General features: G+C 38.4%; 1 protein-coding gene across 2 annotated transcripts in view; it reads left to right on the top strand.

Annotated features, from left to right (window-relative positions):
- Nucleotides 1-742: 742 nt before the first annotated feature.
- Nucleotides 743-21,697, top strand: part of HACE1 (HECT domain and ankyrin repeat containing E3 ubiquitin protein ligase 1) — a 103,854-nt gene continuing 82,899 nt past the window's right edge. The window contains exons 1-6 of one of the 2 annotated variants that reach the window (XM_049771167.1): nucleotides 743-950; nucleotides 7,067-7,121; nucleotides 7,502-7,591; nucleotides 9,425-9,529; nucleotides 12,533-12,608; nucleotides 20,128-20,259. In XM_049771167.1, coding sequence (XP_049627124.1) covers nucleotides 875-950; nucleotides 7,067-7,121; nucleotides 7,502-7,591; nucleotides 9,425-9,529; nucleotides 12,533-12,608; nucleotides 20,128-20,259 — 534 coding nt within the window. In that variant the 5' untranslated portion in view covers nucleotides 743-874. Of the gene's footprint in view, nucleotides 951-7,066; nucleotides 7,122-7,501; nucleotides 7,592-9,424; nucleotides 9,530-12,532; nucleotides 12,609-20,127; nucleotides 20,260-21,697 lie in introns of those variants that run through there. The other variant, XM_049771168.1, reaches the window with a different exon arrangement.

The following is a 21,697-nucleotide window of genomic DNA, read 5'->3' as shown; positions in this document are numbered from 1 at the left end:
AACATCTCTCAAAGTTCTAGAACTCATAAGGGAGCCTCAGTTGTTGATCTGGAGATACTCCAGATTCTCCCCACCTCCAGTACTGAGTCAGGAGAAAGGCCAAATACCCAGCCTTCCAGACAAACAAAAACAAAACAAAAAAAATAACTCCACTGTGTCCAACTAACCGTTAGTGCTGGGTGCAGTTAAGCTTCCAACATTAAAAAGAAAAAACCGTACTCTGCAAATTGATACAGTCCTGTAAATCAATGATAAACGTTTTAAAATAAAAACAAGAACAATGGGGTAAAGCTCCTCAACCCACTCCACAAGGGAATGGCAACATTGAAAAGAATAAAAATCCAACACCCAACAATAAAACCACTTCCCCTATCCAATTTTGGAGGTGGGAGCTTACAGACCTTTGGAGATACCCAAAATCTGGCCTAGAAGATGGAGTAAATTCTGTCTCCACTTTGCTAGGCAAACAGAAAACCTCCCTCCTTGACAGCTCGGATATTGACTAGGGGGCGTGGCTACCGTCGTCCCGCCCCTTGTAGGCTTTAAGAGGGACAAGAACTACCATTCCCAGAAGGCCGTGCGACCGGGTCTTAGGGACGCAAACTACCATTCCCAGAAGGCCTTGAGGGTCCTAGACGGAAGTGCCAGCGGCGGCAGGAAGGGCGCGAGAGGCGGGGGCGGTGTCGTCGGCGGCGCGGCTTCCTCGTCGGTCCGATAGCTGAGTCCGGTGACTGGCTGGACGCGCGGCCCAGGGCGACCTCGGGAATCGGGTGTTGTCTGGGCCATCCGCACGCCTGGGGCTGGGGCGGGATGTAAGGCGCGGGGTGCGGAGGCCGCCTGTCTAGTGGTGGGGGGCGCGGGAGGCGCACCGAGGATGGAGAGAGCCATGGAGCAGCTCAACCGCCTGACGCGCTCGCTGCGCCGCGCTCGTACCGTGGAGCTGCCCGATGGTGAGCCGGGACCCGGGCGCGGGGTGCAGATTGTGCGAAGGGGATGGGCTCGGACCCCGGACGAGTCGGGTGGGGAAACTCTGCAGAGCGTCATTAACCCTACCCCCACCCCAGAGAAACAAACCAACTGTAAAAACATCCCCAGTTTGACTGTAAGCGGAGAAAAACATGTTGCATGTCAAAGATCCAAGTACTGGGGTGGTGGTGGTAGGGTGTACTTTTATCTGCCTGCCTACCTGCCTTCTTCATTTTTTCATGCTTTTATTAGGCAAGATTTAGGGATTGGTGACTCACTGAAAAAGAGAAATAAGGCACCGTCCCTGTAGGAGATCTGTGAGGCACATTCTTTTCTGATAGTTAAATTTGAAAGCAATTCCGTCTAATTTGTAACCTCTTGAGAATCCTGACATTTCAGAGGGTGTGCAAGATGATGGTGCGAAGAGTGTATTCATTTGATACTGTGTCCAAAGTTTAGACTTTTGATTCTGCGTCCAATGCTTAGGGCTGCTGAGTTTCTCCCTCTTAAAGGTGCATTATGATTGTAAGATTTCATAGATAGGTGAAACGGTTATTGACTCTACTTGTATTCTTACAGTAGATTTTATGAGGAAAGCTTGCTTATTTATTTTTTAAGAAGTCAGTCTGCCTTTGAAATATTTCCTTAGATTATTGTGTAGGGGACCAAGTGTTTTTATAGGCCACACCTTGCTCAGTGCTTGTGGTTCTCCTGCATGTAAAGCAGGAACTCCAACCCTTTAAGCTGTTTCTTGCCCCCCTCCTCTCCTTAACTAGTTTTATCAACATTTAAAAAGCTGAATATTGATCTCTTATTCTTTGGAAAGTTTCACCAACTGTGGGACAGTTACTGCAAACTAGAGTAATTAAAACTTAAACTTCTGGGGCTTAGAGAGTATAGCAGGCTAGGTAGGCACTTGCTTTGCATTCTTTTCCACCAGGTTCATTCTTAGGCATCCAGTATGGTTTCCTGAGCCTAAAAGGTGTGGTCCCTCTGTGCTTAGCCAAGTGTAAGCTCTGAGCATTGCTGGATGTGGCCCCTACCACCACCACCCCTTGAAAAAAACTGAATCTCTTGGGTTCATTTTCCTTAATTATTATGAGTTTGCTCATCTTTAGTTTATCTTTGACCCTTAGTCCTAATGGATCTTTTTGTGTGTGTGTGTGTGTGTGTGTGTGTGTGTGTGTGTGTGTGTGTGTGTGTGAAATTGGCTTGAAAGGTGTAAGAGTTGGGAGAGGGGCAAGAAAGGTGGTGGAAAAGAAGGAAAGGAGAGAATATAACATTCTAATGATAAAATTCCAAGTGGTGTGTTTGCAGTTCAGGACTGAAAAGAAATTTTGAGAGCATTCTAAATTTAACAAATAAATTAGACATTTCTTTTGCTTGTTTACATCTGGTAATAAACTTATAACTGGAACAGACAGATTGGTAAAATTAGAAAACTTAAAACTCCAAAATTAAACTTGTTGCATTAGGGTCAAACTGTAGATTAGTGACCTTGGTACAGGTTGGGCCTATTTATGTCTTCTGGATAACCACTAAGTAATGGAGTACTAGTTGTTAAGTCATGCTAGACTGGGTTAAGGTAGGGATATTACTGGGAAAGGAAAAGAAGTGAAGGGAAAGAAATTACTTAAGAAATATGTATTCAAAAGTATATTTAATATTTCTTGCTATGTAGAAGAACTTGTCTTAAAATACTGAACTTATAGTGAACTCTAGTTTGCTCAGTAATAGAATTTGAGCATACTAACTTGTATACTTTTATGATTTTATATATTTTTGGTCAGTTTTTGGGCAACATCAGTGGTGCTTATTCCATGATTAGAATAATTAAATTTTTTTGACCACACCAGCGTTGCATATTCCATAATTAGAATAATTAGCATTTTTTTTGGGGGGGTTTGCTTTTGTTTTGGAGCCATACCAGTGGTGCTCAGGACTTATTCCCTGGCTCCGCATTGAGGAATCACTCCTGGCTGGCTTAGGGATCATACGAATTGGCTGCATACAAGCCAAGAGTCCTACCCACTATACTATCACTCCAACTCCAATTCATACTTCTTAAAAAGTTGTATTTGAGAAGAAATTGAGAAATAGATTGAATCCAAACTTCTTGTTTCTTTTTTTTTTTTTTTTTGGTTTTTTGTTTTTGGGCCACACCCGGCATTGCTCAGGGGTTACTCCTGGCTGTCTGCTAAGAAATAGCTCCTGGCAGGCACAGGGGACCATATGGGACACCTGGATTCGAACCAACCACCTTTGGTCCTGGATCGGCTGCTTGCGAGGCAAACACTGCTGTGTTATCTCTCCAGGCCCAAACTTCATGTTTCTTAAAATTTTTTTTGAGTTCTGAAACATTAATAAAATAGCCAACATATCTGAAAAATGCTAAATTGAACCATATGTTTTTAGACTTTGAAACCTTTAATTTCATACCTAGTTTTCTGTGTGTCTTCATGAGGATAGAGAAGGAAATACTTGACAACAAGTTGCATTCCAGCTTTTTTTTTTATTTATTGTATTATTGCCTTAATAACTCTCCAAAGGACTATGACTTTCTCTTAATAACTTTTTGAGTTAATTTTTTGTTTGTTTGTTTTTTGGGCCACACCTGGTGTCTCTCAGGGGTTACTCCTTGCTATGTGCTCAGAAATCGCTCCTGGCTTGGGGGACCATATGGGACGCTGGGGGATCAAACTGTGGTCTGTCCTAGGCTAGCGCGGGCAAGGCAGATGCCTTACCCTTTGTGCCACTGCTCCGGCCCCTCTCTTAATAACTTTTAATGCATGTGACCTACTTCTGTAAAATTAGATATGTTTAAGAATACATCTTGATTTTAGAAATATTTATGTTTAGATGTGGTAATATTGAATTTTTTTTTGCCACACTTGGTGGTGGATGCTTAGACCTTACTCCTAGCTCTGCACTGAGGAGTTACCCTTGGTGGACTGGAAGACCATCTATGGGATATTGGGGATCAAACCTGGTTCTGCCTCATACAAGGCAAAAGAGCCCTATGCACTATCTCTTAGGCCCAAACTTTAAGTGATATATTATTTGATTCATAGGTTGAGACTCACAATTAATAGGCATGTTCTGATTGTGACTTCATTATTGATAGACTTTATTAGAATTGTAATAATCTACAAACTTATGCTTTCTTTTCTTTTTTGGGCCACACCCTGTGATGCTCAGGGGTTACTCCTGGCTATGCCCTCAGAAATTGCTCCTAGCTCGGGGGACCATAAGGTCTGTCCTGGATCGGCCGCATGCAAGGCAAACATCCTAACACTGCTGCGCTTTCACGACGGCCCCAATACTCATGTTTTTATTGGAGTGTGTGTTATCCGAGAGGTGGAGAGTGTTGCAGTAACAGGGAGGTTTAAGTATAGTGTTTTCAGATTCTGATGTTGACTCAGCTAGTAGCTAAAGAGAATAATTTAGTGGTTGAATTAAAAGAGAATAAAGCAAATTAGAGTGTGTTTCATATTCTAAGAATTAAGTATTCTATTCCTTTTGATAATTCCTCTTACTAATAAGTATCCAGTTTAGTTTTTCCTTCTTAAAAATTGTGACATTTTTGGTTTGACTTTGGGCCTTATCTGATGATGCACAGGGGTTACTTTTGGCTTTGAGTTCAGGAATTATTCCTGACAGACTTGGAGATGGAATCCTGGTTGGCTGTTTTTGCAAAGCAACTATATCACTCTGGTTTTAAAAGTGTGACCTTTTTATTATGAAATATCCAGTACATTTTTTCCTTCTTAAAAAGTGTCCTCTTTTTTTTTTTAATTTTTTTTATTTTTTTATTTTATTTTTTTTTATTAAAAAGTGTCCTCTTAACAGTAAATTTCTTTGAGGCAAAGTTCAGAGATTAAATTTGATTGATTCAAGTGTGTCAGCAGAGGGTTTGAGCCACAACTGTGATACTCAGGGGGCTCAGGAGTAATATCTGGTGGTACTTAAGCATGCCTGGTGATGCTTAGCTATATTAGTACCAGAGATTGAACCAGGTCTTTTCCTTGCAAGGAAAATTTCTTACTCCCAGGCCTATACTATCTCTCAGGCAAGACTTTTTAAAAAATTAAAATTACTTTGTGAAATTATTAAAAAAAGTTGAAAAGGTTTAATAAACTTGTTGCTAGTTGATCGTTTTGATACTTTTTTGTTTCTGAACATTAGGTATCTTTAAATACACATTGGCATCTAAATTTATGTGTTTCTATGGTATCACAGTATTAAAAAATTGGAGTTGGGGCCGGAGAGATAGCATGGAGGTAAGGCGTTTGCCTTGCAATTAGAAGGTTGGTGGTTCGAATCCCGGCATACCATATGGTCCCCTGAGCCTGCCAGGAGCAATTTCTGAGAATAGAACCAGGTGTAACCCCTGAGCGATGCCGGGTGTAACCCAAAAACAAACAAACAAAAAATTGGAGTTGATGCACAGCTGCAAATGCAGACATGCAGTACAGGAATTACAAGTCTTTAGCTTCCAAAGATTATAAGAGACAGAGAGGGTCATTTCTTAATAATCCAGGATATGTACATCAGGAAGAAATTACACTTGTAAACAGATGCACCCATTAAGGGTCCAACACCATACTTCAAACATCTGCTAATAGACTTGAAGAAAGACATTAATAACAGTGCAATAGTAGTTGGAGACTTCACCACCATTCTATCATCTCTTGATAAATCAAGCACGTTAGAACTCAATGAGGAAATACTGGCTTTGAAGGAAGAAATGGAGGAGAGGTGCTTAGTAGGACCTTTTATTCCCCAAACGCTGAATACACATTCTTCTGCAATGCACATGGCATATTCTTCAATATAGACCACATGCTGGGCCACAAAACATACCTCCATAAAATCAAGAGGATAGAAATTGTATCAACTATCTTCTCAGACCATGATGCACTGAAAATAGAAGTGAATTATAAACAGAAATGGAACAGTAACTAATACTGGGGAATTAAATAGCTCACTACTAAATAGACAGTGGGTCAGAGTGGAAATCAAAGAGGAAATCGAAAGATTCCTGGCAGCAAAGGAGAATGAAGACATCAATTATCAGATGGGATACATCAAAAACAATATTAAGAGGAAAATTTATAGCTTTGCAAGCATTTATCTTGAAGGAAGAAAGGGCCTTCATAAATAATTTAACCCACAAACCAAGAAAATGGAAAATGACCAACAAAATTAGCTTGAAAGTAGGCAGGAGAAGAAATTAAAATAAAACTTAGGGCCCGGAGAGAGAGCACAGCGGCGTTTGCCTTGCAAGCAGCTGATCCAGGACCAAAGGTGGTTGGTTCGAATCCTGGTGTCCCATATGGTCCCCTGTGCCTGCCAGGAGCTATTTCTGAGCAGACAGCCAGGAGTAACCCCTGAGCACTGCCGGGTGTGGCCCAAAAACCAAAAAACCAAAAACAAAAACAAAACTTAGAGCAGAAATTAATGAATTGGAGACCCAAAAAGCATCCAAAATATCAATGAAAGTTCTTTGAAAAGATAGAAACAAGATTGATACATCTTTAGCAAGACACACACACAGAGAGAGAGAGAGAGAGAGAGAGAGAGAGAGAGAGAGAATCCTATGAGGGGTGGGGATGTCTCAACAGATACTACAGAAATTCAAAGGATAATCAGAGTTTACTCTGAGAATCTATGCCATTAGAGAATGTATAAGAAATGAATAAATCATTGGACCTCTTTCCCTTTTTCCTTTTTGAGATGACTCTACAAGTATGTTCACACATTTCATTGTATTTGCCAATGGTCATAGACTTTAGTTGTCATTTTAGCACACCTGTTCAGGAAGGCTGAACTCTTACTTGGAGTGGTTGCATATATATTCTTGTGACTGGGTTTGCCACAAGTTATTGTGATGGTCACATACTTGTTCTCTATTGGTTGCACTGCTGACTGTGATGCATATCTTTCTTTGCAATGTGTGTGTGTGTTTCTGTCCGTGTGTCTGTGTGTCTCTTTGTATCTCTGTGTGTCTGTGTGTATAGGTAAGAAAAATTTAAAGTCTTAGTTTGAAGTTGTACCGTTTGAAACAAGGAGATAATTTTATTTTTCTTTTCAAATTCAGATAATGAAACTGCTGTTTATACATTAATGCCAATGGTTATGGCAGATCAACACAGGTGAGTATTACAAATTCACAAATTTGTAATTTTAGAGAAGTACAAATTATTTTAAATGTTGTATTTAGGTAGATGTTTATATATCCACAATAACAGAGTTTGGATGTAGATATTGCCCTGATTAAGGTTAGTAAGAGTATTTAAGAATTGTTGATTTTAAGTTATGGCCTTTTTTATTGGCCACATCTTTTGGTGCTCAGGGGTTTACCCCTATATTCAGAGTTCACTTCTAACAGTGTTGGGATTGGACCTTATATGGTGCTTTGGACTGAACTAGAGTTGGCTGTGTACAAGCCAGGTGCCTTAGTCTCTGTACTATTTCTTTATCTTTAAAAACTACCAAAACAAAACGCTACTTACTAAATTTTCTTTTGGCATAGATCTGTTTCTGAACTACTATCAAATTCAAAATTTGATGTCAATTATGCATTTGGACGTGTGAAAAGGAGCTTGCTTCACATTGCAGCAAAGTAAGACTAAAGATATTTTGGATTCAACACGCAGAAAACATGATATGAATTGCGACTACTGAACTTTGTAATGTGCCTCTCAAAGTAGTAGGCAGGGGTTTGGAGGGGTGGGGAATGGTGGGTGGTGGATGATGGAGTATAGGAACACTGGTGACTGGACTTGACACTAATGGTAGGGTTGGTGTTTAAATGTTAAATGTCTAAAATAACTATCAATAATTTTGTAAATAATAACTTTTAATAAAATAAAAAATAAATAAGTAGGTCTACAGTAATGATCAGTGAGCTTTGGTGTTGTCTCACAGACAGTAAGGTGTTCTTTATTCATTTTTGGGGGGCATATTCTACTTGAATTTTTTCTCTAGAAAAATTGTTGACTTTAGAATTGGATTCTAGTTTATCATTTATTTTTCTGGTCTGTTTTAGATCAGATTAGAGTAGATAAGACATGGGAATTGTCTTTTCTGTATGCTCATTTTTTTTTTTTTTGTTTTGTTTTGTTTTTGGGCCACACCGAGTGGTGCTCAGGGGTTACTCCTGGCTATCTGCTCAGAAATAGCTCCTGGCAGGCACTGGGGACCATATGGGATGCCGGGATTTGAACCAACCACCTTAGGTCCTGAGTCGGCTGCTTGCAAGGCAAACGCGCTGTGCTATCTCTCCGGCTCCTGGATGCTCATTTTGTTTGTGCTGAGCTTATTCCATAGATTCAGGGATCTCCTGGCACTGGGGGACCAATGTGGTACTAGAAATTGGCCATGTGCAAGCCAAGTGCCTCAAACCCTGTACTATCTCTTTGACCCATGAATTTTCTTATTTCTAAGCTCCTGGTAGGACTTGGAGGACTCTATTTGGTGCTGATATTTAAATCTGGATTGGCTTTGTATATGACAAGTATCTTATCTGCTGTATTTTCTCTGTTTTCACTTTTCTGAATATCCTTAATAGAGTGGTACTGTGGTACTGGGTAATAATGTGGTACTGGGGATCAAATGCAGGACTCAGGCTGATATAGGGCATTGTGCTTGACTATAGAACCTCATGGTTGATCCTGCATTTTATGTCATTTACTTACATGTAAGAGTAATTTTTTCCTATAGTGTTCCATTGTTTCATCCATTAGTTGGTCTCTAGCTTCTTTTCAGGATTTATATTGAAGTGTTAAAAGTTCATTTTTCATAATGAATTTGGTTTCTGGAAGTCAAAAAAGAAAAGTTAAGGGTATTATATTATTATGTATAGTGCTTTATTTTGTATTATTTGAGCATTTCAAATACTTTTTTTTTTTTTTTTTTTGGTTTTTGGGCCACACCCTGTGACGCTCAGGGGTTACTCCTGGCTATGAGCTCAGAAATTGCCCCTGGCTTGGGGAGACCATATGGGATGCCGGGGGATCGAACCGCGGTCCGTCCTACGCTAGCGCTTGTAAGGCAGACACCTTACCTCTAGCGCCACCTTCCCGGCCCCTCTTTTTTGTTTTCTTAGTAAAATGGTTTAGTAGAGGCTATATAATTTCAAAGTAAAGGCTATTTGCAACAAGTTAATTCAAATTGTGGGTTAATATTAACCTTAGAAATAATGTAATATGGGGCCGGTGAGGTAAGGTGTCTGCCTTGCAAGCACTGGACAAGGAAGGACCATGGTTCGATCCCCTGGCATTCCATATGGTCCCCCCAATCCAGGAGCAATTTCTGAGCGCATAGCCAGGAGTAACCCCTGAGCAAAAAAAAAAAAAAAAGGAAATAACATAATAGAGCTTTTGTTTTTTACTTTTTGTTTAATGCTTCAGTTATGACTATTCAATGTATCCTAACTGTTTTCAATATTTTTCAGTTGTGGATCAGTGGAATGCTTGGTTCTGCTGTTAAAGAAAGGAGCAAATCCTAATTATCAAGATATTTCGGGTTGTACACCCCTTCATTTGGCTGCTAGAAATGGGTAATTATTTTGTTTCATCAATTATTAATTTTATCATTTATGAAAATTATAAAATTTTAAAATACAAGTTTTTTTTAAAAATAAGTTTTAGGAGCCAAAGCGGTGGCGCTAGAGGTAAGGCATCTGCCTTGCAAGGGCTAGCCTAGGACAGAGTGTGGTTCCATCCCCTGGGTTCCCATATGGTTCCCCCAACCCAGGAATATTTCGGAGAGCATAGCCAGTAACAATGGGTGTGGCCCCCAAACCAAAACCAAAACAAAACAATTACTTTTCATTGTGACCAATGTGAATTACAAATCTTTCACAGCAATATTTAAGGTACATAGTGGCATTGAATCAGGGATATACTCACCACCAGTGTTGTCCTCCCTCCACCCCAGTTCCCAGCATCCCTCTTCTCCCCCCTGCCCCCGACTGCTAGAATAACTGGTCCCTTTTGTGTATAGCTTGTTGAAGATTGGCTATCGGTTCTGTTGTCATTGACTTTTGAGTTTGGTGTTTAAGTCTGATCCTTTTTTATTTCTACTCAGTGTTCATACGACTGTTTGGTACTGGTACCATCCATTCCCCTCTGCGCCCCCCCCCCCCCCCGCAATTTATGAGGCAGAACAAGATGATTCAAGTTATGTGTTTCTGTTTGAAAAAAAAAGAATAAAAAGAAAAAACCAACAACAAACAAACCAACAACAATAACAAAAACTGGGGGAGTTCGTCTAGAGATTATAAATATTAATTTAAAAAGAAGAGAAAAAGAGAAGAAAAACATAACAAAAAATAGAAAAAACAAAATCCTACAATAAAAACAAAATAAACAAAACAAAACAAAATCAAACAAAAGAACAAAACCAGCAACTACAAAAAAAGCACCATAGCAATAAATACAATAACCAAACAATAACCACAAGAATGAAAGAAAAAAGAAAAGAAAAGAAAAGCAAAAAGGATGGAGGGCTGGTGTGGCAAGGTGTTTTTTTTGTTTTGTTTTTGTTTCTATATAGACACAGTAAATATTGGGGAAATTAGAAAGGAAATTTTCTTGGCCTAAAAGATAACAGGGTTTCTTCGCCCTTGAAAAAATACAAGTTTTTAAGTTATTAAATTGTGTATTTTATCTTGAGAAGACAGTTTTGTGTCACTACTTTTAGTATTTAGGTAGCTATAATGTTTGATAATTTATTAAATCTGCTACTGCCAGATTCAGGGGACCATATGTAGTGCTGAGGATTGATGAGATACTTAGATAAGTACAAATTCTAGGTACAGAAAATATTATGGTGGTTATCAAGTGTTAGGGGTAGAGAAAATGGGAAGAAATTGCTTAATGGGTCTAGGGTTTTAGTTTTGCTAGATGTGCTTTTAAAATGGTTAAGATTTCATAATTAAAATATATTAAGTATTATTTATTTTTGTGTATATGTTTTGGTCATGCTAATGGTGCTTACACCATACTCTTCATCTCATTCTGCACTCAGGGATCACTCCTGGTGGAACTTGGTGGGGGGGGGCATATCTGTTTCCCAGGATTGAACCAGGTCAGCTGTGTGCAAGGAAAGTGCCAAAGCTGTACTGTTGCTTCAGCCCCACATATTTTAATATCACTAAGCTGTGCATATAAAGATTGAGGTGGATCCTAGGTGATTGGTCAGGCATCTTTCCTTGCTCAAGGCTCTAAGTTTGAATTCTGGCTTAGCATGATTGAGAGCACTGTTGGATATAGCCTCTGTCCTGAAGCATAGATGGTGCTCAGCTGACTCAGTTGGCTGATTATTACTGGGAGTGAAATCCAAACTTCCAGAACAGTGTTTGAGAGGTATTCATCATCACTCCAAAATGTTTGAAGCAATAAATTTTATGTATATTTTACCACTGAAAAGTCATTTTTAAAAATGTGGTTAGAGGATGTATAGATTTGCATTTTATTATTTTGTGGTTATATTTGGATAACTGATACTATTGACTTTAATATTTGGCTTTGAAGACTAAGATACTACGTTATTGTAACATTTTGCTTATCTATGTCCCCTTTATTATATTCTTTTTTCTTCTAGGTATCATGATTTACAATAATGTTAATATGTAGGTTTTAGGCATAGATTGATCTGCACTACACCTACTATCAGAGAGCCATTCACTGTCCTTAGGTCGCCTTTTGTCTCTCTGTCCACTTGTACCTCCTCCTACCATTTGCTCTACATCTGTCCTTGACTTAGTTCTATTGGTAGACTTTCCGACTTAGAGTTTTATTGTCTTACGTTTTTTGGAGTTATTTTCCTAATGGACTCAGGTCCAGGGACCACTCCTAGTGATTCTCAGTCATTCAGACTGGTAGTTCAGTTTGAGACCTGAGGATGTGGTATTGCTTGAGTCCTGTGATACTTCCCAGGATCACTAGAGAATAGTAGTGCTTGGAGACTTCCAGGGCTGTATCTTGAGATGCTAAGGGTACTAACCACATGGTATTGGAGATTGCATTTGGGTTGTTTTTATGGAAAGCATGCACCTTACACATGAACTTACTGGTTTCTGTTTTATATGTTCTTTTAGGTGGAATTTGGGCCACACCTGACAATATTCAAAGTTTACTCCTGGCTCTGAGCTCAGTGATCACTCTTGGTTGTCCTTAGGGCACCATATAGAGTGCCAGAGATTGAACTAGGCTTAGTCACATGCTCAAACACGTGTACTAACCTCTGTACTCAATGTCTCTGACCTCCGACTTGTTTTACATTTCTATTGAATTTGGTTGTTTATTATTCAGTCATTAGAAATTTCTTGGCATTGCAAATGATGAGTTTCTCTCACTGACATGAAAACCACTGACATGTAAACCAGATTGTGCTTTTTTATCTTTTAGTTATATGTACAATTTTGTATTTTATTTTAAATGTTGAATATGTTTAAATATTGAAGGTATGTTTTGATACCTGCCTCCATCCAACATTGATGTAGTCAATGTATCAGTAAAATAATTGATAATTTAGTGTGACTTTTTTTTTCTTTCAGGCAGAAGAAATGCATGAGTAAATTATTAGAATATAGTGCTGATGTCAACATTTGTAATAATGAAGGACTTACAGCAGTAAGTGTTTTTAAATATACTTTATAAAAATATATATTAGAAGACAAAAATAATCGTAAATTTCTCTCTAAGTTTCTTCTTTGTGATAATTAAGATGCATTTTTATTTTTTGAGCCACATCCAGGCTCTGTTTTAGATATCACTTCAGGCAGGGTTCTTGGGACCAAATAGAATCTGGATTGGCTACATTTTAGGCAAGCCACCCTTTCACTGCTGTATTATCTCTGTAGCTCCAAGATATATCTCTAGCTCAAAATGATTTGAGATATGTTTATTAAAAGAAGTTATGGTTCACTGTATTTCTTCCTTTTCTATTTGTGGGAAAGTGGTACACCTGGAAGTGCTAGTCAGAAGGGGCTACTTCTGACTTAGTATTTGGGGTTCACTCTTAATCTGTATCCAGGAATCATGTGGTTTTATGGAAGTAGATCTCCTGCATACAGGCTTTCCAGCCCCCCCTCGTGTGTTTGTGTGTGTTGTGTGCGTGTTGTGTGTAGGGGCACACTTGGTGATGGTACTCAGGGCTTACTCTTAGCTTTGTGCTCAGGAGTTACTCCCAGTGGGCTCATGGGACTAGGTGAGTTTACAGATTGATCCTGGTGTCTGTGGTTGTCTGCACACAAAGCAAGCTCCTTACGTGTTGTGTTCTTTGATTTTTGGGCCACAGCTGGTGGTACTTAACTATTCTGACTCTGTGCTCATGAGTGATCTCTTGTAGTACATGGATAGTACCCATATATGGTGCCATAAGTTCAAACTGGGATCAGCCGCATTCGAGGCCTTACCCCTATTTTTGTTTCTGACTTTTCTTAAATTTCATTAGTTTTTTGTTTGTTTTATTTTGTTTTTGTGATCACACAGTGCAATGCTCAGGGGTTACTCCTGGCTATTCACTCAGGAATTACTCCTGGTAGTGTCAGGAAATCATATAGGATGCTGGGAATTAAACCTAGGTTGACCACTTGCAAGGCAAGTCCTCTTATCAACTGTATTACTGTTCTGGCCCCAAAATTTCACTGATTTTGTAGTTTTCACTTTCTAGCTTTTCTCACTGGCTTCAGGGTATTTCTTAGAATTATGTCAAGGTGTATTGAGTTTATTAAAGGAGAGCCATTTTTTTTTTTTTTTTGGTCACACCTGGCAGTGCTCAGGGGGTTACTCCTGGCTCCAAGCTCAGAAATCGCTCCTGGCAGGTTCAGGGGACCATATGGGATGCTGGGATTCAAACCAATGATGTTCTGCATGAAAGGCAAACGCCTTACCTCCATGCTATCTCTCCGGCCCAGGAGAGCCATTTTTTAAAAATTATATATATGTTTTTTTTGGTTTTGGGTCACACCCGGCAGAGCCCAGGGTTTATTCCTGGCTCTATGCTCAGAAATCGCTCCTGGCAGGCTCAGGGGACCATATGGGATGCTGGGATTTGAGCCACCGTCCTGCATGCAAGGCAAATGCCTTACCTCCATGCTATCTCTCCAGCCCCATATGTGTATTTTTTATTTTTTTTATTAATTTTTTATTTTATTTTTTTAGAAGTCTCGCAGTTGTATTTCAGTAACATAGTGACAGTGAATTAGGTCCATTCCCACTACCAGTGTTCCCAGCATAGTTCTCAGCATGCATCCTGTACCTCCAGGTTCATTTTGTGTATAGCATGTTAGAGTTTGGGTCTCTTGATTCTACATTGGTTTGGGTATTTAAGGCTGACCATTTTTTATTTCCACTCTATGCCTCTGGGACCATTTGACCTGTGGGTCCCATCCACTTTTTTTTTCTCAGTTTGTATGGAGGTATAAAAATGAGAGGCAGAAGCAGATGATTCATGTTCTATGGTTCTGTTAAAGAAAAAAAAAGGCAGGGCCCCTATCTATAAGCTATAAATACAAATAGATAAAAAAAGAAGCAAGAAAGGAAAAAAAAGGGGGGCATATGTGGCATTTTTTTTTTTATAGGCGCAAGTAAACGTTGGGGAAATTAGAAAGAAAATTTCCTTTGCCTAAGAGATACAGGTGTTTTCTACCTTGAAGCATACTGTCATGTGACCAACAGTAGCTCTGGGCATGTTAGTTGTCAGACCTCAAGGTCTTTCTTTATGGTCCTAGGAAAAGTTCTGTTCAGTCAGGGTTTGTCAAAGTCAGTCTTCTGTAATTAGAGATCATGATTTTTTGCACTGATCCTTGGGAGAAGCCTAGGGTAAGGTCTTTTGTTATGGTCCCGGGAGGGATAAGATCCAGGGCACATTTTCATTGCACATTGTGGTCTTGTGGAGCCTGGAAATGGTTTGCAGCAGTCAGGGTCCTTAGTAGTGTTTTCTAGCAGGGGGTCCCTCTGAAACTGAATCTGATAACAGGCAGTAGTCCACAATGAGGGGAGCTGGTAGAAAGTGCACGTAGAATAAGTCATTGGGAGCAGTGGCTGCAGCTTCTTGCTAGTGCAAGAGATGAGGGGGCTGAGAAGATGTTTTTTTGCTTTGGGAGCCAGGTGACAGTTTACTGGGGCAAGGAGAAGGTCCTAGTTCCTGAAGAATTAAGGACTGAGGGTAAAGAAGGTTAAATAGAAATTTTGGTTTAAGATTGAGGGGATGGTGAGAGTATAGGAGTTTTGTAGGATGGTGCTGGGGGAAGGAGGGATAATATATAACAGGGGCTATATACAATATAGGCCGGAATTATGTGCAATCCAGATTAGACAAACAGAAGTGTCTACTACATACATACTCACACCCACTTATATACATACATTAGAGATCTATTCGTAGGTAGTTGGAGGGCTGACCCTTATGGGATGGGAAAAAGGTTGGAGGGAAAAGGTTTTCTAGACCCTTCATTGATGGTGAGGGTGAACTTTACTAACATGCTTTTGGAGGTAGATTGTGCATGGAGCATTTTAGGTTAAATATAATTTTCACATCTAGGTTACTAAGCAATATAATCTTGAGCATTATAATAGGGTCTACCCCATGTGATATTGTTCACCAAGTGTTGTGCATCAAGGCTCTTTCCTGAAAGGAAAATGCCAGTGTGGGCATTATGATATAATAGTAAATTAGCTTGAATTGAGAAAGAAGGAAGGAAAAAAAAGATAAAAAATTAATGGTAATTTGCAAAATTTACGGGGTCTGTAACAAAAGTCTATGGTGTGTGCATTTGCCTTTTTCAGTAGTCTCTGTAGGCCCAAGTATTATATCATAGCAGCAAATGTAATTGAAAGGGAAATGGATAAATTGGAATATTTGTCAAGACATTGTCATATTGAGCACTGTATTTGGAGTCTAATATGATAGAGTACTAAATTGTGAAATTAGAGTATTCAACCTATATCTCTAAGAATCACTGTGGACAAAGAAGTTGAAGACTTATTTTATACATAAAAAAATTTAGACACTAACACATATTGATAGTGAGCACTGAAGTGGAATTCTCTGTCTTCCAAACGTATTCTGCACTTGTTTCTTTGAATAAAAGCATTCGAACATTATTATAGGCCTTTGTAGTGAGAAGTTGATTGGACACTTGTTCATTCTAAATGGCTGATTCCGTTGTTACAGGTTTCTTTATAGTGTAAAAGAGAGCAAGGCTTTGTGTTTCTCCTCACAATAACATGGCAAACTGTATTCAGTGTATTTACCATTTAGACCATTGTGTTACTTTGTGGAGTTATTATAAATACCAGATATGAGTGAAAAAATTATATATATATATATATATATATATATATATATATATATTGGCTTTTAGGCCACACCCGGCAGTGCTCAGGTGTTACTCCTGGCTGTCTTCTCAGAAATAGCTCCTGTCAGGCACGGGGGACCATATGGGACACCGGGATTCGAACTAACCACCTTTGGTCCTGGATCGGCTGCTTGCAAGGCAAATGCCGCTGTGCTGTCTCTCCGGGCCCAAAAATGATATATTTTTAAGTTCTTTTAGTGTGAACTTAGTAGGAGAATTGGAAGGGAAAAATAGGAAGGGAAAATAGCAATGAAAGTATAATCACCCATTTTTATTTCTTATATTCTGAAATGATCATTGTTAATATTTGATCTCTATTCTTTCTGACAGATAGTTTTTTGGTATTTTAATCCATTTTGGCACATCACATACCTTTCCAAAGCAAATTAATGTATTTTTCATCCATGTAGATGTTAAGGAGAAGTAGTGTAGGATATTTCTGAGTTTGTTGAAATCCAATTGTTTTATAAGCAGAGAAAATATAATTTAAATAGTGAGAAATGTTTCAAAGGTATGACAGAGGTTATGCTTGATTTATTAAGATTTACCTTTATACAGATAAGGTGTAATGGATGAGTAATTAGGCAGATGTTGGGAAATTTTTTTTTTTACTTTAAATTTGCTTTATTTAAGCACTATGGTTACAAAATTGTTCATTGTTGAGTATCAATCATACATTGCACACCATCCTTCAAATACATTCTTCTTGTCAAGGACATCTCCCATTTCCCTCCTACCCCCAACCCTACCCCTGCCTTGCTATAGGCAAGTAGATTGTTTCTCTCTCTCTCTCTTCTCTCTGTCTCTGTCTCTGTCTCTGTCTCTCTCTGTCTCTCTCTCTCTCTCTCTCGCTCTCCTTTTTGACACTGTGATATGCACTATTTTTTTTTATTTAAACACCTTGATTACATACATGATTGTGTTTGGGTTTCAGTCATGTAAAGAATACCACCCATCACCAGTGCAACCATTCCATCAACCAATGTCCCAAGTCTCCCTCCTCCCCGCCCGAACCCCCCCCGCCTGTACTCTAAACAGGCCTCTCCATTTCCTCATACATTCTCATTATTAGGACAGTTCAAAATGTAGTTATTTCTCTAACTAAAATGGAGGGGTTCCTTGCCTGTTAGTTTTTCCACTTTGAGTGCCTAATAGACTCTTCTCTACTCTAGCTACACTCACCACTCCTTGAGGTGAGCTTTCCAACCTGGACTGGACCACCCTGACCTTTGTCTGTTGTCTCTGAGTATTATTACCATTACTAGCTCTTATTTTTTTTTAATTTCCCACAAATGAGTGAGATTATTCTATATCTGTCCCTTTCCCTCTGGCTCATATCACTCAGCATAATAGTAATAGTCTTTATGTCTGTCTATGTATAAGCAAACTTCATGACTTCATTTTTCCTAACAGCTGCATAGTATTCCATCTTCTGGATTTACCATAGTATCTTTAGCCACTCATCTGTTGTCAGGGCACTTGGATTTCCAGATTCTAACTGTGCTAAATATTTAGTGCTGCTCCAAACATAGGAGAGTAGAGGACATTTTTGTATTGTCTTTTTGTATTCCTGGATTATATCCCTTGGAGTGGCATTTCTGGGTCATATGGAAGCTCAATTTTGGGGAGTATTCATATTGTTTTCTAAAAAGATTGGACCAGTCTGTATTCCCAACAGAAGTGAATTAGAGTGTGATTTTTTCCCCACATTAATGCCAGCACTGGTTCTTGTTTATTGTGGTCAGTGCTACACTCTGTGTGAGTGCTAGACTTGGTGTGAGATGGTATCTCATTGTTGTTATGACATCTTCCTGATGATTAGTGATGAAGAGCATTTTTTGCACAAGTTTTTTTGGCTAACTGTATTTCTTCTTTGAGGAAGTGTCTGTTCATTTCTTTTCCCCATTTTTTGATGGGGTTAAATGTTTTTATCTTATTAAGTTCTGTCAGTATCTTATATATCTTAGATATTATATTAGCTCCTTATCTGATGGGTATTGATTGAATAGTTTCTCCTATTCTGTGGGTGGCTTTTGTATCCTAGTCACTATTTTCTTTGAGGTGCGGAAGCTTCTCAGCTTAATATAGTCTCATCTATTTATCTCTGCTTCCACTTGTTTGGAGAGTAATGTTTCCTCCTTGAAGATGTCTTTAGTCTCAATGTCATGGAGTGTTTTTTATATACGTGCTATTTTATATTCTACGTGTTATTCTATATATCTTATGGTTTCAGCCTGATATCAAAGTCTTTAATCCATTTGGATTTGACCTTTGTGCATGGTGTTAGAGATCTGAGTTTGCTTTATTGCATTTGGCTGACCAGTGGTCTGAACACCACTTGTTGAAGAGTCTTTTCTTGCTCCATTTTGCATTTCTTACCTCTTTATTAAAGATTAATTGATTGTGTGCCTGGGGGACATTCTCTGAATACTCAAGTCTATTCCATTGATCTGAGGGTCTGTCTTTATTCCAATACCATGCTGTTTTAATGACTGTTGCTTTGTAATACAGTTTAAAGTTGGGAAAAGTGATGCCTCTCATATTTTGTTTCTAAGGGTTGCCCTAGCTATTCATGGGTGTTTATTGCTCCGAATGAATTTAGAAGTGTTTAACTCATTTCTTTGATGGATATCATGGGTATCCTTAGAGGAATTGCATTAAATCTGTACAAAGCTTTGGGGAGTATTACGATTTTAATGATGTTAATCATCCTAATCCATGAACAGGGTAAGTGTCTCCATTTTCTCGTGTTCTCTTTTATTTCTTTTCTTTTTCTCTTCTATTTTTCTTTTTCTTTTTTTTTTTTTTTTTTTGGTTTTTGGGCCACACCCGGCGGTGCTCAGGGGTTACTCCTGGCTGTCTGCTCAGAAATAGCTCCTGGTAGGCATGGGGGACCATATGGGACACCGGGATTCGAACCACCCACCTTAGGTCCTGGATCGGCTGCTTGCAAGGCAAACACCGCTGTGCTATTTCTCTGGGCCCTTCTCTTTTATTTCTTGAAGCAGTATTTTGTAGTTTTTTTTGGTATAGGTCCTTCACCTCTTTAGTGTAGTTGATTCAAAGATATTTGAATTTGTGTGACACTAATGTGAATGGGATTTTTTTAAATGTCCATTTCTTTTCTATCATTTTTTGTGTATAAGAAGACCATTGGTTGTTGTGCGTTAATTTTGTTGTCTGCCTCTTTGCTATATGAATCAATCTATTTCTAGAAACTTTTTGGTAGAGTCTTTAGGGTTTTCTAAATATAGTATCATGTCATCTGCCAAAAGTGAGTGCTTGACTTCATCCTTTCCTATCTGGATAGCCTTAATTTTTTTTTCTTGCCTAATTGCTATGGCAAGTACTTTCAATACTATGTTGAATGGGAGTGGTGAGATCAGAGTTAGAGATAGTACAGCAAGTAGGCCACTTCCTTGCACATGGCCAGATCTATTTTCAATTCCCTATAGCACATTATGGTCCCCTACCTCACCAAGAGGAGTCAAGTGTGCCCAAAATAAAAACAGAAGGCAAAAAGAAAGGAAAGAAATGACTTTAAAAAGTTTAGTTGAAAAAATTTAAGAAGCCTTTTTATATACTTTGAACCATGAGGGATTTGGTTTTGAAGTACATAGTGCATATTTTCCCCCTCACACAGAGAAAAAAGGATTAAGGGGCTGAATTTTAAATTTAATGTTGTGTTTTATATTATGCTCACAGTTGAGAAATAATAGCATTATTTGTTTGCTGTTTTTATATGAAACACTTTTGCACAAATGTTTAGTAACTAAATGGCTGCACAGATACATTGGCTGGCTGTGAATGGGCGAACGGAACTACTCCATGACCTTGTGCAGCACGTCAGTGATGTTGATGTTGAGGACGCGATGGGGCAGACAGCACTGCATGTGGCCTGCCAGAATGGCCACAAGACGGTAAATTCAGCCTTGAGGCTTTAACTTCTGTTGCATTCTTATTTTTAAAAAATTGAATTCTTGAAGTTTTGTTCTGCATCAGTGTGAATATAAGTCATAGCAAAATCTTATCAATTTATATAACATATAGAGTTCTCATTGATTTTTGTATATAAAGAATGATTAGTGCTTTTAAATCTTTTAAAATATTTAGTACTTTATAATCAGATCATCTATTTGTACTTGGGATTACACTTTTATATCTGATTTAATAGGGTTTAATTTATGCTAATAGTTGGATATAAATTTTAAATATGGGATGCTCACATAATTTTAATAGTTTTAATGTACCCTCTGTTTTTAGTTTTGTTAAAGTAACTTATATTTTATTTGGACTTTAACCTCAATTAGTGTAAGAATTAATGAAAGTGATTAAAATTTTGCTTATGTAGTTGAACTTGGATTATTATATTTTTTATTTTCTTGGACTCTGACAGTTTTAATTCTTTAGATTTCTAAAGTCAAACATTTTTTTAATAGCAATACTTCCTTATTTCTATATATAAACATTTGGCTTTGGAACTTGATGAATATAAATATTATATATGTATACATATATAGGTATATATGCTATCTATATTATAATCTTAAGCACATAGTAAAGGAGAAATTACTTCTAGTCAGATGCCTTTGAAGAATTATATCCTCAGAAGATTTATACATGACCTGACTTCCTGTGGTAATTTCTCACAGTGAGATTTTTACAGATAATAGCAGAAGAACAAGAGTTCTGTCTAGCCATATTGATTTGAGGTTCAAAAGTATTGGTGAGAGTTTCTTCTGTCATGGTTGGACAGTTATGCCTGGCATGCAAGGATACAGGTAAAGTAGACATATTGCCTGATTATATTTAGGATCATTGTATACACCTTTGGTCCTTCTTGAGCTAGAACAAGAAAGTTTGAAAGATAATTTATCTTCTAGCCACTAAACAGGAATTAAACTTGAAATTTTTTGCCTATTCTATATATTATCTGTACTTCCAAGTTAATCATATAAATCATATATATTAGCTATGTTTCATAGTTAATCATAGTGTTTCTGGGACTTTTTTTTTTGGGTCACACCCAGCATTGCTCAGGGGTTACTCCTGGCTCCATGCTCAGACATTGCTCCTGGCAGGCTTGGGGGACCATATGGGATGCTGGAATTCGAAACTCTGTCCTTCTGCATGCAAGGCAAATGCCCTACCTCCATGCTATCTCTCCGGCCCCTATGGCACTTCTTAAATCTCATAGAGTGCACATATACATTTATTTTGATTGGATATGCTTTATTGGGCCATGCAGTATTGAAGCTGTTATTTTATAGTGATTATTGATTTTTTAAAAAGCACTTTATATGACTTTCTAAGTAAGTTGAATGCTGAGTCAAGTATCTTTGTCAAGTATCCTAGTGA

This window comes from Suncus etruscus, chromosome 4, assembly GCF_024139225.1.
Source record: "Suncus etruscus isolate mSunEtr1 chromosome 4, mSunEtr1.pri.cur, whole genome shotgun sequence".
Classification (NCBI taxonomy): Eukaryota; Metazoa; Chordata; class Mammalia; order Eulipotyphla; family Soricidae; genus Suncus; species Suncus etruscus.
This window is presented reverse-complemented; position numbering and strand designations above follow the sequence as displayed.